This window comes from Giraffa tippelskirchi, chromosome X (assembly GCF_054371585.1).
Source record: "Giraffa tippelskirchi isolate mGirTip1 chromosome X, T2T-mGirTip1v1.2.pri, whole genome shotgun sequence".
Taxonomy (NCBI): Eukaryota; Metazoa; Chordata; class Mammalia; order Artiodactyla; family Giraffidae; genus Giraffa; species Giraffa tippelskirchi.
Window position 1 is genome coordinate 141,447,756 of NC_137289.1, and position 15,722 is coordinate 141,463,477.

At 40.9% G+C, this 15,722-nt stretch overlaps 1 protein-coding gene across 1 annotated transcript in view; it reads left to right on the forward strand.

The window, feature by feature from the left end:
- Positions 1–10,380: 10,380 nt before the first annotated feature.
- The window catches only part of LOC145536248 (collectrin-like), a 64,914-nt gene continuing 59,572 nt past the window's right edge, over positions 10,381–15,722 (forward strand). The window contains exons 1-3 of the mRNA XM_081565261.1: positions 10,381–10,547; positions 11,155–11,213; positions 14,851–14,936. Of these exons, the coding sequence (XP_081421387.1) occupies positions 10,490–10,547; positions 11,155–11,213; positions 14,851–14,936 (203 nt within the window). The 5' untranslated portion in view covers positions 10,381–10,489. The remainder of the gene's footprint in view (positions 10,548–11,154; positions 11,214–14,850; positions 14,937–15,722) is intronic.

Genomic DNA, 15,722 nt, shown 5'->3' on the forward strand with positions numbered 1-15,722 from the left:
AAAGCCACGACCCCACGGACCATCCACGGTCACGTTCATGTTACGTCCTTACGCTGCGCCTACACCAGGGCACGCTTTTCTGTTACGTCACTTGCGTCTCGTACGCCACTTCACCATCGACAATGATCCGAATCCTTTCATGCTTCGGGTCATGCTTGTTGAGCTGACACCACGCCACTCCCTTTGTGCTTATGTCTGTGCCTCCACTCTGATGGTTTATCTGCCCTCTGCCTGAGCTCACACCTCGCAGTCTCGACCAACTCTGTCTTGCGCTTATGAGCCACTATGCCACGCTCTTCACGTGCCGATTGAGTCCAACATTTTCCGGTCACGCCTCTGTGCTACTCCTAGGCCGCTCCCCTCCAGACGTGGCCGTCGCTGACGCTCCTTCCAGGCCCGTCCCTCAGGTCCTTGTCGCACCGCATGATCCCGAGATCTTTGTTGATCAGACTAACTCCGCGCACGCGTTTCCCTGTATTCCGTCGGGGCCACTTCCTGGATTCCCAGGACATCCACTTGTGGTTACACTCTTGGCAGATCCACGCCCCCTGCTCTCCCCTTCTTGGCCGAGCCTGGTCTTAAGAAGCCTCAGGGAAATGGGCGGAGCTTACGAATTTCTGGAGGAAATCATCCACGTCTCAGAGCTAGATGTTGGCTGCTTTCATAGGGTGAAACGAACTTGCAGGTTTCTGCTTCTCGCCTAAAAATAGGTTTGCTTCATATTTCTCCCGGTTCCAAACACCACAACTCCAAGAGCAGAAACCGCGTAGGAAAGGTAACTGAGGACCAACTGAAACTATGTTCCTACCAGCTCACCCACCGAGTTTAAAGAGCGGGCTGCATGGATTAAGCACACTCCTCTGCTTCCTAATGTCTCCTTCGACGACTTTTTAAGGTACCTAGTGCCCTCCTGCTGTGTAAGGCCTGTGAAGATAACACCACACTTAGATTTCTGCTTGTGGACACCTTCTTGGAGAATAATCGTCTTTACTGTCTCGATTTACAATTCTGGGTCCACAGAGAAAAGAGTGAAGAGGTTATTACCAGCTTTTTTTTTTTTTCTTCTTGTCCAGAAATCTTTGAATGGGCACTCCTAGGGGAAGGGCACTTTCCATTAGCCGTTCAGTTATTCATGCACTGAAATCATATTTATGGAGTACTCTGTTCCAGTGCCAAGAGAGACTTCAAGGAGCTTATAGCCTGAGGTTTCCCAGCTTGGGTTTGGATGGGATAAGAATTGAAGAGAAAATTAGCTAAGATGTGGTAAGGGGTTGGTTATAGGTGGGAAAGGACTTGGTACATGCCTCTCTTTTTAAAATTGAGGTTTAATTGACATATTACAATATATTGGTTTCAGGGGTACACATAATGATTCAGTATTGATAAAATTGTGAAATGATCACCACAGTAAATCTAATAAACATCCACACATAGTTACACATTTTTTCTTGTGATGAGACCTTTTAAGAGTCACTCTCTTTGCAACTTGCAGATACACAACACAATATTGTTAACTGTAGTCCCCTTTCTGTACATTACATCCCTATGACTTATTTATTTTATAACTAGAAGTTTGTAACTTTTCACTCAATTCAGTTCAGTCACTCATTCCTGTTGTACTCTTTGTGACCCCATGGACTGCAGCTTGCCAGGCTTCCCTGTCCATCACCAACTCCCAGAGCTTGCTCAAACTCAGTCCGTCGAGTCGGTGATGCCATCCAACCATCTCATCCTCTGTCATCCCTTTCTCCTGCCTTCACTCTTTCCCAGCATCAGGGTCTTTTCCAGTGAGTCAGTTCTTTGCATCAGGTAGCCAAAGTATTGGAGTTTCAGCTTCAGCACAGTCCTTCCAGTGAATATTCAGGACTGACTTCCTTTAGGATGGACTGGTTGAATCTCCTTGCAGTCCAAGGGACTCTCAAGAGTCTTCTCCAACACCACAGTTCAAAAGCATCAATTCTTTGGCGCTCAGCATTTCTTATGGTCCAACTCTCACATCCATACGTGATTGCTGGAAAAACCATGGCTTTGACTAGACAGACCTTTGTCGGCAAGGTAATGTCTCTGCTTTTTAATATGCTGTCTAGGTTGGTTATAGCTTTTCTTTCAAGGAGCAAGCATCTTTTAATTTCATGGCTGCAATCACCATCTGCAGTGATTTTGGAGCCCCCCAAATAAAGTCTGTCACTGTTTGCATCGTTTCTCTATCTGTTTGCCATGAAGTGATGGGATCGGATGCCATGATCTAGTTTTTTGAATATTGAGTTTTAAGCCAGCTTTTTCCCCTCTCCTCTCACTTTTATCAAGAGGCTCTTTAGTTCCTTTTCACTTTCTGCCATAAGGGTGATGTCATTTGCATATCTGAGGTTATTGATATTTCTCCCGGCAGTCTTGATTCCAGCCTGTGCTTCATCCAGCCCAGCATTTTGCCTGATGTACTCTGCAAATAAGTTAAGTAAGCAAGGTGACAACATACAGCCTTGATGTACTCCTTTCCCAACCAGTCTGTTGGAACCAGTCTGTCCAGTTCTAACTGTTGCTTCTTGACCTGCATACAGATTTTTCAGGAGGTAGGGGAGGTGGTCTGGTATTCTCATCTCTTGAAGAATTTTCCACAGTTTGTTGTGATCCACACAGTCAAAGGCTTTAGTGTAGTCAATAAAGTAAAAGTAGATGTTTTTCTGAAATTCTCTTGCTTTTTCTGTGATCCAGCAGATGTTGGCAATTTGATCTCTGGTTCCTCTGCCTTTTCTAAATCAAACTTGAACATCTGGAAGTTTTTGGTTCACGTATTGCTGAAGCCTAACTTGGAGTACTTTCACTCACTTTACCCACCTCCACCCCCTGCCTTTGGCAACCCCCAATCTGTTCTCTGAATCTGTGAGTTCAGGTTTGTGTGTGTGTGTTTTTAGATTCCACGTAAAAGTGAGATCATACAGTATTTGTTTCCTCTGTCTGGCTTATTTCGTTTAGCATAATGCCCTGCAGGTTTGTTTGTTTTTGAGATGCACAGTTTTTCTTGATGTTTAGTCCCAATGGAAATCCTAATTCCTCATCATAATGATGCTATGAAGTAAGTAGGAAGCAAGTGTCTTAAAGAATTTCATACAGGTCCCGTCAATGTAAACTGTTGCCACAGTAACAAAGCATAGTTCATTAAATCAATTCTGTGAACCACCCACACTTTCCTGTTTATTTGAGATCACAGACCCTTAATGGTATGGCTTAGTCAGGGCAGCGTTTAGATCATTATTCCCCATGATGGCAAGTAAGTTTCAACTCACATGTCAACTGACTGAATAACTGCATTGGAGTTTTGTGATTGAGTCCGGGCTCAGAAGTAAAACGTTCTGTAATAGATTAACAGTGTCTTTTGTGGGTTCAGGATGGATGAGTGGTTGCAACAACTTACCTGGCATCTCCGATTTGTAGTAATAGAGGTCTTACATGCATGTCTTTTAGGCAGTCTTCAGAAACATTTCTTACTGTAAGTTTTTGATGATTTCATACAGTAGAAAGATCAAGGTCATTGTCACTGGCCACAACTTAAGGGCAAAAACTTTGATCTTTTGATTACTTCATGTACTTTTTGTATCAACCAGAATGAGAGTTGCTTAAACTTCTGTTATGAAAATGAGAGCATCTGACCTAAAAGATAAAGGGCCCCTCTACCTCTCTGTGCGTGTGTACTCGGTCGCTTAGTTGTGTCCAACTCTTTGCAGCCCCATGGACTGTAGCCCACCAGACGACTCTGTCCATGGAATTTTCCAGGCAAGAATGCTGGAATGGGTTGCCATTTCCTGCTCCAGGGGATCGTCCCAGCTCAGGGGTGGAACCCACGTCTCTTGAGTTTCTTGCATTGGCAAGTGGATTCTGTACCTCTGTGCCGCTTGGGAAGCCCTCTACGTCTTTATGGAGGTTGGCAACAGCGATACCTAGTGGCAGGGCTAAATGTGATCGAGTAACACTAACGGGCAGTCAGATAGAAGATTTAAGGATGGAAAATAGTACTCCATAGAGCGTGGTTACAGTAATTTTTACCCAGAAAAAAATATCATGACTTGTTGAAACCATGAGAAAACTCTTAATACAATACCCAGGCAGCGTTGGAAATGTCAGTAAAATCTTGTTTTTATTGCACAGGACTCATTTTTTAAAAATCCTTATTTTTGAAAATTTTATTTATTTTCATTGAAGTATAATTGGTTTACAATAGTGTGTTAGTTTCAGATGTACAGCAAAGTGATTCAGTTATATATATATATATATATTTCATATTATTTTCCTTTATAGGTTATTATAAAATATTGAATATAGTTCTCTGTAATAGCAGTAAATCCTTGTTGCTTATCCACCCCCTCTCTTCTTTGGTAGCCATAAGTTTGCTTTCTATGTCTGAGTATTTTTGTTTTATATAAAGATTCATTTGTAATATATTTTAGATTCTACATAAAAGTGATATCATATCATATTTGTCTTTCTCTTTCTCACTTCACTTAGTGTGATAGTCTGTAGGTCCATCCATGTTGCTGCAAATGGCTATATTTCATTCTTTTTTATGTTAATATCCCATTGTGTATCTATACTACATCGTCTTAAGCCAGTTGCCTGTTGATGGGCATTCAGGTTGCTTCCATGTCTTGGCTATTGTAAATAGTGCTTCTGTGAACATTGGGGTTCATATATCTTTTCAAATTAGAGTTTTCATCTTTCTTGTTTCTTTTTTTTTTAGTTTTCTTAAGAAATCTGCATCCTGCTTTCCATAGTAGCTGCAACAATTTACATTCTACGTGGGACTCATTTGAATGTATTGGTCTTCATGTACAAGATGTAAGTGTTCTTTAAATTGCTACCTTAGGAATATAAAATTGGCAGAATTATACTCAGTTTGTCTGAATTAATCTTTATTTCTAAAGATTAGTGATTAACTTTCTCTGAAGCTGAAAATTGTTACCCTGTGGGGGTGAAAAGGTAAGGTTCATAAAGGTTACAGTTGTTGATTAACCTACAAAATTTGACTAGCCTTCGAATATTATAGCTTGGGATTTTTTTTTCATCTAGAAAGGGCATAAGGTATGGGAGTAGAGACAAGTTTTCCACAGCCCAGGGTTCCTGACTTGTCAAAGTACTGGGAGTTGTCTTTCTCTGGTGGAGATGGTAAAAAAAATTGCAGTGTACTTCATGATACTTCTTTTCCATGGTCTTAAGTGCCTTAGAATGCCTATTTATGATTGAATTAAGTCAATTCAGTTTTATTATCAAATATGCATGGGCCATGAGAAATGCAAATGGAACCGAATATAATCCCTGCCCTCCAGGAACTTAAAATTTGAAGAATCCAGAAGCAAATCATGTTGGTAACAGATCCATGTGCAAATGTGAACAAAATGCTGTGCAAACACAGGACAGAGAATGAAAAGTTAGTAGAGTGGACAAGTCCACAACAAACAACAGCTAAGAATCTATAACAAAAAGAAAAGAAAGATTTCTCAAAGGAGGTGATCACTGAGATAGACCTGTAATGGTGGTTAAAATATTTAAAGATAAAAAAATGAAAGCTCACAGTATTCAGGTTATTCTAGGGTTACAAATTACCTGATTGTGACAATGAAGCAGAGCAATCAGTTAACATTTCAAAGCGGCATTTGTCCTCCATACTATATCTTGTTTTATCGCAGGTAAATGGAGCATACATATCCACCACATGCATTTACAACTCTGATAAACTTTAAAAGGCATCTTATGTGAGTCAAAAGACCAATTTGTGTGTTTTCTTTCTGTGTGATCTCATATTTAATTCATTCTCCAGATCAGTAGTTACGTGCTGAGAAACTGCTTTCCAGTAGTGTTGTGGAGTATGAAAAAGCATGGAGAAATCAATTTCTCTTTCCTGTCTCAGGAGATTCAGTGCCTTTTGTATTGCTCATGGCAGTAGTAGTCTCAACTTTTTATCTGCATTCTTGAAACTCTAAACATTGCCAGTAACAGGGCCATATTCTGAATGTTTGAAACCACTTTAGTTATCATCATTACCACTGTTACGGATAAATTATTAAGCTCCTATCTGTGAAATTGCTGAAATGGGCATTGTATGGAACAAGTTTGATATGAATTTTCTGGAGGTTTAATAGTTACAATTGTGCATGAAAATAAAGACTAAGTACGTGGAAGATTTTGAAAAGTGGAAGAAAAAACCCCACTATGTTCAGAGTCAAGAACGATAGCATCTACTTCTGTGTTCACCTCTTTTACTGAACTCTCAAGCTCTTTAGTTGCTAAAATCTTTTTTAGCAATTCCAACTGATCCAGACCTTGTACGAAAGAATCTTCATGTTTTAAGTCACGTTATTGACAGTATCTTATCATTAAACGTTTTCTTTTTGTATTCATCTGACAGGACCTATAAAAGGCAATATTTTTAATCATTTCATTTTTGGCTGCTGTTTCTTTTGCTAATGACAGATACTTTTCTAATACTTTTCTAAATACTGGGGTATAGAAAAATTAAAACTGTAACTGTAGACTATTTAGAAAATAGAATGAGATTGCTGTACATTTGTACTTGTTATGTCATGTGGCCAGAACAATATTGCAAGGAAAATTCATAGCCACAGGTATTTTCTGAGAGAGATTAAAAATAGATATTAACTGAGAAAGATTAAAAATAAATAAGCCTATTAGCCAGTTCAAGAGTTAGAAAAAGAACAAGAAACCCAGCATGATGGTGAGAGTAAACAATAACTGTAAAGCTGGATGAATCAGGAAGCAGAGGAATTAAAAATTAAATGCAAGATCTTCTTTGATTAACCAACAAAAAGGGCAGATAAATATCTGGAAATAACAGTGGAAAAATGAGGAAAAAATTAATATATAACTGGGAAATATAAAGGGAATATAACAATGAATGGAGTATTTTATGAGATATATTGTATACAGTCTATGAGAAGACTGGAAAATCTTAATGAAATGAATGCTTCTCTTGGATATTGTAAACAGAGAAAAGGGAAAGAAATATGAAACCTGCAATTAATGACATTATAAGAAAGTTTTAAAATTTAAGAACTCTTCCTCCAAAATATATATAGTCCAGATCCTTCAACTCTGAATATTTAATTTCTTCTGCATTTTCAAGTATTTGTAAATGTAGATAATGTTACAGATGGTTCTGTACCATTTTTCAAGGTAGTACTGTAAGGACTGGAAAAAGGAATCAGCACTTGAATAGGAACCTAAATGGTATTCTTCTGTGAAAATGGATTTAAAAAGCTAAAAAAAACAAACACAGCAATTAAGTCCAGAAGCAGGTTAGAAGTAATCAAACTAAGCTTATCTAAGGATTGGATCAACCTAAAGAAATTTTTTAATGTAACATGCCAAGTGGTAAAAATTCTAGGATCATATTAATATTGAAAAGGCAGGTGATAAAATTCAATGTCAGTTATTGACAAAAGGAAATTTTCAGTAAGTTAGGAATAAAAGGTACTTTTATCTTACGATATATCAAATTTAAAGTGACTCACTGGGGGATTCCCTGGCTGTCCAGTGGTTAAGACTCCGTGCTTTCATTGTCGAGGGCATGGGTTCAATCCCTGGTCAGGGAACTAAGATCCCACAAGCCACACAGCACAGCCAAAATAAATAATTATATTAAAAAAAGTAAAATGACTCACCAGATCCCGTGGGGAGCAGCATTCTCATTAGGATGAGGAAGAAGACAAGGGCCCATGTGATTCCCACTGTGATGCTGCCCTGTTCTCACAGGGCCACTACAATGAGACCAAACAACAATAGCATCACAAGAGAACACACAAGAAGATCCAAGGCTAAGGAATGTGTGTTTCAACTACTAAAATATATTCACATTGGTCATCCATATGGGTGGTATTATAGGTGTTTTGTACTTTTTTTGCTTCTCTGTATTTTCTGTACAGAACTTCTGTTGCCCTTTTCTCTGTTGATTTTTAAAATGAGGCAACAAATGTTGAGAAATCATAATTCGAAAGAAAAGAGAGTTTCTTCTCTTTTCAAATGAATGGCTTAAATACAGTTCACTGTTTTACTGTCTGCAGACTGCAAGGAGATCCAACCAGTCCATCCTAAAGGAGATCAGTCCTGGGTGTTCATTGGAAGGACTGATGTTGAAGCTGAAACTCCAATACTTTGACCACCTGATGCGAAGAGCTGACTCATTGGAAAAGACCCTGATGCTGGGAAAGATTGAGGGCAGGAGGAGAAGGGGACGACAGAGGATAAGATGGCTGGATGGCATCACCGACTCGATGGACATGGGTTTGGGTGGACTCACGGAGTTGGTGATGGACAGGGAGGCATGGCTTGCTGCAGTTCATGGGGTCGCAAAGAGTCGGACATGACTGAGCGACTGAACTGAGTCCTCGTAAGTAAAAGCAAAAGAGATACTTGATATTTTTATGAAGTCTTAAGGCTAAAACAAGGCTGAATCAGATTCCTGTCTCTCCAGGGCTTTACTATATGCAAATAATCAGTTTTGTTACAATCTCTATCTATTCCCTGCCACTCTTCCCCGTGCAGGATGCCGATATCTGGTCTAACATTGCCTAAGATAAGCTCATCTAGTCTGACTTTGTTTTCTGGGGTTAATTATACAGGCCCTTCCTTCTAGGAAATTTCCATTTCCCCTAATAGTGAAATTTCTGAAATGACTGGGTTAACTTTTGGCCACGTCTCTCTAGTACAACTTTTCCCGACTCTGTGCCCTGGCAACCGAGGTGAGGGAGATGAAGAAAAGCTCCTCAAGTGGAGTTAGCTGACAGCAGTGGGTCATCTACAGTAAACTCTCACCCTAACCAGGAAGGGGAAATGAGAAGTGTAGTTGTTGATATTTTTCTTGTTGTTTCTTTAAAAATCCAAATTTTCTATTTAACAGTGGGGTCATCCAATCTGACTTTTCCATTCATGGTTTTTAAGCAACAAGGTAGAATTTGGGGACTGAACTCATGCAGAGGTGGTGTGGTAGGGAGGAAAGCCTGCTGGGGGCTTGATAGGCATCTGTAGAATGCCCACGAGGGGATAGTTCTTCTCCACTCACTGCCGTAGCCCTCAGAGCATCTCTGAGGTTTTGTTACAATGTCCGTTTTGAGCAGTGATGACCCAAAACACAGTCCGGTTCAGCATGGTGGAGATAGGGTTCAGGTGTAAGTCATCCAGGCTGGTAAAGCGACACCCATTCCACTCCTCCTGTTGCCACCAATGCCTTAAACACTGGATCCTTGGTTTTCTCATATGTAAGATGATTATAACGCAGCAATGCAGGGTGCTGTTTTGAGGATTAGAGGAATAATCCCGCGAAGCTAGTTCATGGTGAAAGTGAAAGTTGCTCAGTTGTGTCCGACTCTTTGCGACCCCATGGACTATATAATATAGTCCATGGAATTCTCCAGGCCAGAATACTGGAGCGGGTAGACTTTCCCTTCTCCAGGGGGTCTTCCCAACCCAAGGATTGAACCCAGGTCTCCCGCATTGCAGGCGGATTCTTTACCAGCTGAGCCACCAGGGAATCCAAGAATACTGGAATGGGTAGCCTATCCCTTCTCCAGGGGATCTTTCTGACCCAGGAATCAAAACAGGGTCTCCTGCATTGCAGGTGGATTCTTTAGCAACTGAGCTATCAGGGAAGCCCCAGTTCATGGTAGGTAGTTCCTAATTTCTGTCGTATAACTGCACTGACCATTGTAGTCACTAGCCACATATTTTTACATTAAATTAATAAAAATTCAGTTTCTCAGCAGCAGTAACCCCATTTCAAGTGCTCAACAGCCACCTATGCCTAGTGGCTAGTACATTGTATGTGCTGTATACATATTGTATACTGCAGATACAGCACATTTCCATCATCACAGAATGTTCCATTGGGTAGCACTGCTCTACCTCATTAACTTTAATTTTACACAACTACCAGACCTTAGCTCTGACCAAAAGCATTCTCTTTGATTTGGAAGCTCTCCTGATTGTTTACCTGTGGAGGTGAGAGTCAGATGAAGCCAGTCTTAGAAGCATGTCCTTTGTTCACCAGAGATAGAAAGGAATGATGTTTGTTTCCTAAATTAAGATAGTCTATCTATAAGCCAGATATTTCAGTCCTGAAAAGGCAGAGAGTTCACATCGTAAACCTCCAGAAAGGACTAACTGTGCATTTAACCAGACGACAGAAGAAAGGGCCGGGGAGGATTCCAACTTCTGAGTCAGCAGAGAAAACATTCTTTGGAGGTAGAGTTTGGAAAGGACAACTAATCTGTTTTCCAAACAGATTTTCATAAATAACTGACAGGAGATGGGCTGCTTCTATCAAAGTATTAACCCAAATGATGGGGGTTAATTATTAAACCTTTTAGGTGGTGGCTTGCTTCTTTGTCTCGTATTCTAATCCGGGTCACAGAATGGCTAAGGCAGCTTTAAGTGAAGGGTGAATTTTTTTTCCCTCCGTTTGCCTTGTGTTTTCCACTCTGAAAGAATGTTGTGGCTGCTCCTTTTTCTAGTAACTGCTATTCATGCTGATCTCTGTCAACCAGGTACGTAAGCCTTGAAACTTCGAAATAGATTAACAGTTTTCTGAATGATTGACAAGTCTCTGACTGAAAGACTTCTTTATTTTTCTAAATCTGCTGATGTGTTGTGGCTTGAAACTTGAGCCTGTGAATGTTTTATGAATTTGAGAGAAAAATTTCAGCCATCTAAGATGATTGCAGTTAAATTTTCAGAAGTATTGGGGACAGTTTAATTGCAGTCTGTGTTCTACTGATTTGGAAAAAAAAAAAGTGAAAGTGAAAGTCGCTCAATCGTGTCCGACTCTTTGCGACCCCATGCCCTGTATAGTCCGTGGAATTCTCCAGGCCAGAATACTGGAGTGGGTAGCCGTCCCCTTCTCCAGGAGATCTTCCCAACCCAGGGATCAAACCCAGGTCTCCCGCATTGCAGGTGGATTCTTTATCAGCTGAGCCACCAGGGAAGCCCAAGAATACTGGAATGGGTAGCCTATCCCTTCTCCAGAGGATCCTCTTGACCCAGGAATCGAACCATGGTCTATTGATTTGAGTTGCATTAAATATTAGGATTTATCAGGCTCCATTTTGACAGATTTTATCATCATGTACTGCTCTCTTTTTTTCTCTCTGGCAGATGCAGAAAATGCTTTTAAAGTGAGGCTTAGTATCAGAACAGCCCTGGGAGATAAAGCAGTAAGTGCAGATCCTGCATGTTCCTTCAAAGTTTTGTTTGCTAATAACACTGCTTTCTCTGATAATGAGCCTCTGTGCATAGTTATCTTAAACTTGCACAAACTACTTCTAAAGGCGTCAAATCTGATATTTTCTTAAGGCAAAAAGATTTGTAGTAAAATAGAAATCGTTAATAAATAATTTTGCCTGAAGTATTTAATCTGCAGTATATGCTGGAAAATATGCGAAGTTCTGTACTACCCAAAGCAGGCCTGGTTTGGGCTCTGCTCCTCACCATGGTGGTCATTCGAATTTTGTCACTTTTCTCATCATTGAAAAGAGGGCATGTTTCACCCATATAAGATCTTTCATGGCACAAAATGTTTCAATTCGATGGTCAATTGTCTTCAATTCTCAAATATCAGGATAGCAGCATGAAATATATGTTTATGAAATTAAAGTTAAAAAAAACACTCATGGGGCTCCGGTAGCTATAGGAACAGTAAAGACTCTGGAATTAATGAGATGGAGTTGTGTCATTCTAGTTTCAGTTTGCCAGTGTGGTCTGTGAAAATTCTCCCCAGTAGAAGGTGAGAGTAAGATGCCTCAGGCTAGAGATGATAAAAAAAAATGCTGAAGAAACTTGGACATATTCGGTTTACAAGGCAATTTTGTTCACTCAGTTTTGTTCACTCAGTGAGTAATAATCATTCTAACACCAGCGTTCCCTGAGAACTTAGCTTACTTTCTATCTGGGACCCTTCTAATCACTTTGCCCACATTAGCTCGTTTAGCCCTCACAACAACCTTTTGAGGAAGGTGATATGGGTATTCCCATTCTCATTAGGTGGATGAGAAAACAGAGGTGCAAAGACATTAAGTGACCTACTCATGATCTCAAGTCAGCAGGGGCTAGTGGTCAGGTTTGATGGCAGAATCCACCATCTCTGCCAGTGTGTAGGGTTGCTTTTCCCAGAATCCTCTAAGAGCAGGCACCATGCTGGATGCTCTGGGTGCGGTTCAGCTAAAACCAGACTTATCCTTGCCCTTGGGGAACTTACAGTCATGGGATTAGTTGCATATCCAGTGAATCAAATGCAAGTGTGCGATCTTGACAAGCATTTCAGGAAAGAGAAGTCCACAGGAACTTTGGCCTCATTAGAGGCCACAGGACCTGGCATTTGCTGTGAGGTCTAAAACACTAGTAGAAGTGAACCTGAGGAATACAAAGAAAGAGGGTGAAGGGACTAGCACATGCAAAGGCTTATTACAAGGGAGGAACTTAGGAAGATTGAAGGGTGGAAGGATGGCCAAGGTGTTTGGAACTGGAGCAGTGAAGAGGAGCATCGCATGTAATAAGCTTCGAGAGAGAGGAGGGGTCAGGCCAAAGAATGTATGGATTGTGTTGAGGAGTTTTGGTATTATCTCTAAAGCAAGTGGCAGTTTCATGGAAGGGGTGTCATGACAGAATGTGTGTTTGCAAGACACTTTGGCCACAAAGTAGAGGACAGACTCAAAGAGACTAGAATAGACAGAAGGAACCAGTTGGGAGGCGATTGGAGCAGTACGGGTGAGGGATGATGGCCATTTGGAGTCCGGTGTGTTGATGGAGAGAGGAACAGTGAAAGGATTTGAGAGCCATGGTATGGGATGACAAGGGAGGGAAGAGGAAAGGTCAAGGATAAGCAACGAGATGGATAATGGCCCATTTATGACTCAGGGAGCTGAGAATAGATAAGAATACCATGGCTTTTGGACTTCCTGAGTTTGAGGCATTATTGAGCTGGCTTGAGATATCCATTCCCGCATCACTTGCACTGAAGTGATGACAACAGTGCTGATGAAGAAGGTGGAGGATGGCCAGAGGAGAGGGGCTGGCCTTGAGCTTTGTGATTCTTAAAGCCCTTGCAGAGGAGGGGGAACTTGCAAAGGAGGCGAAGGGACAGCAGGAAAACTAGGAGGATGCTGTGTCAGGAAAGGGAAGAGAGTGCTTTCAGATGAAGGGAGTGTTCAAGAGTGTTGAGTGCTGTTGAGGGGCCAGGCGAGGGGAGACTGAAAACTGCTCATTGTGTTGAGCAACGTGAAGATCATTGGTGACGTGAGAGAGCTGCTTTGTGGAGTGCAGGGACTGGAAGGCAGGTGGAGGAGGTTCAGAATACGTGGTCATTGACCGGGTACAGACAGAAGGATGGACAACTCCTTCAAGAATTTTGGTTGTGAAGGGCAGGAGAGAAACGACAATGGGTAGAAGAAGAAGGACTGAATAAAGCAATTTGGTTTTGTTATTTTAATAGGAAAGACTTAAGCACAGTTCAAAATCAATGAACAGCCTCCAGTCAGCATTGAATGCACAGAGGGAAACTGATATAGTTTAGATCCAGAGAAGGGCCAAATGGAAGCATTCCTAATAGAGGTGGATGGAACAGCCATTGACCGGAGGAGAAACACCATGTGTGGCCCTTGGGGGAGGATGTGGATAAGACATGTGCCTATGGAAGAGGTCTTGTACTTGGTGTCAGGAGGGTGGGAGGTAGGACATGTGTCAGTGGATGACTTGAGATGTATCGATTACTTAAGAAACAAGAGTGCCTAGTGAAAGTGAGGAATGAGGGAAAGCACAAAGATGTGGGGGTGTGGTGGGGGCTGAAGGAGATTTGAAACAGTCATTGTGAACCATGAGGGAGAGAAAACTGATGGAGACCCCTAAGGGGATGCCAGGCAGTTTGGGAGTAGGTCACCATGAATTGAGTTAAGCCACACTGTTTTGTGATTTTCTCCAGTTATGCTAGATTAGACACCTGAAATGTGGGGTCAGCCACCTTAGTTTGCTAGGGCTGCTGTAATAGTACCACAGACTCGGTGGCTTATACGATGGAAATTTGTTTCCTCTCATTCTGGAGGCTGGAAGTCCGAGATCAAGGTGTCAGCAGGGTTGATTCCTTTTGAGTTCTGTGAGGGAGGGATGTGTTCCAGACTCGTCTCCTTGGCTTTTAGATGGCTGTGTTCACATGTTTTCCCTCTGAGTCTGTGTCGAAATTTCCTGTTCTTACACTGACACCCATCACATTGGATTAAGACCCACCCTAATGATCTGATTTTAACCTAATCACCTGGGTAAAGGTAAAGACACTGTCTTCCATATATGGTTACATTTTGAGGTACTGGGGGTTAGGATTTTAACATACAAATTTCTTTGTGGGAGAATACACTTCAGCCTATCACATGCACATACACTCAAGTTTTCAGCTAAGAAAGTGGAAAATTGTACTGGTATTAATACAGGAAAGGAAGCTGAGATGGGGAGTCAGTTAACGAGGGAAGAGAGAAAGGATGAAAAGGAATCAACTGTTTACATACAGGATGAGATGTTCAAATGCCCTGTTTGTTAACTGGTTACTAATACTGCAGATTTTGAAGAAGAGTATGCAGTGGGAAACACACCACACTTGCAGTGATAGAATAACCAGGAGATTCTATCCTAAATATTATGGTGACGTGATTTATCATGGTCCCTAGTCTTTTTTTGTATAAGATGAAAGAGAGAGACACAGACAGATACACACACACCAATACCACTGTGGCCATAGTTAGAACCCAGTGGACCAGTTTTTACTCTATGCCTCTCTCCTTTTCATTCTCTGTGTTACTTCTCTTTCAGTATGCCTGGGATACAAATGAAGAGTATCTCTTCAAAGCAATGGTGGCTTTCTCCATGAGAAAAGTTCCCAACAGAGAAACAACTGAGTAAGTAAACAGTGAAAAGTCTTGATTGATTGTTTGCAGTATTATTTGAGATAGAATATTAATTCAGAACTCAATCTTGAAAATAATTTATTTAAAGATAATTTTTAAGGGACCCACATTTTAATTTAACATTAAATAGCTGACCTTTATAATTTAGGTCAGCTTATAGTTTATATCATGTGCAAATAATGCTCTTCGTTCAATAGGCACTATGGAGAGAAATATAAAAGTTTGTAGTTATATGTTATAAGCTTTCTGCGTTTCTATTTTATGTATATTTGCTTGTTGATACAATAGATAGAAAGAAAAGAGTTCTATTCTCATTGTATTGGTCTACTCTGGCTGCCATAACAAAATACCATAGATTGGGTGACTTAAACAACAGAAACTTATTTCTCACCGTTCTGGAGGCTGAGAGAGTTGAAGAATAAGATGCTGACAAGGTAGGTTTCAATCTGAGGCCTCTCCTTTCAGCTTGCAGGTGCCACCGAATCTTTGTATGCTCACGTGATCTCTTCTGGGTTGAAGGAGAACTGGCAGGGGAGAGAATGAGCATTCTGGAGTCTTTTTGGTTGAGGGTGCTAATCCTTTTATCAGTTAAATGACATCTCATTTAACTCTAATTATCTCCTTATGGGCCCTGTCTCCAAATGCATTCACATTTAGGGTTAGAGCTTCAACATATGAATTTGGGGAGGAGGATAAATCCATAGCACTCATTTTGAAAATAATTTACATATGTATAGGTTCATCGTACTGTTGGTATCGGTCATAGCACCTTGTTTA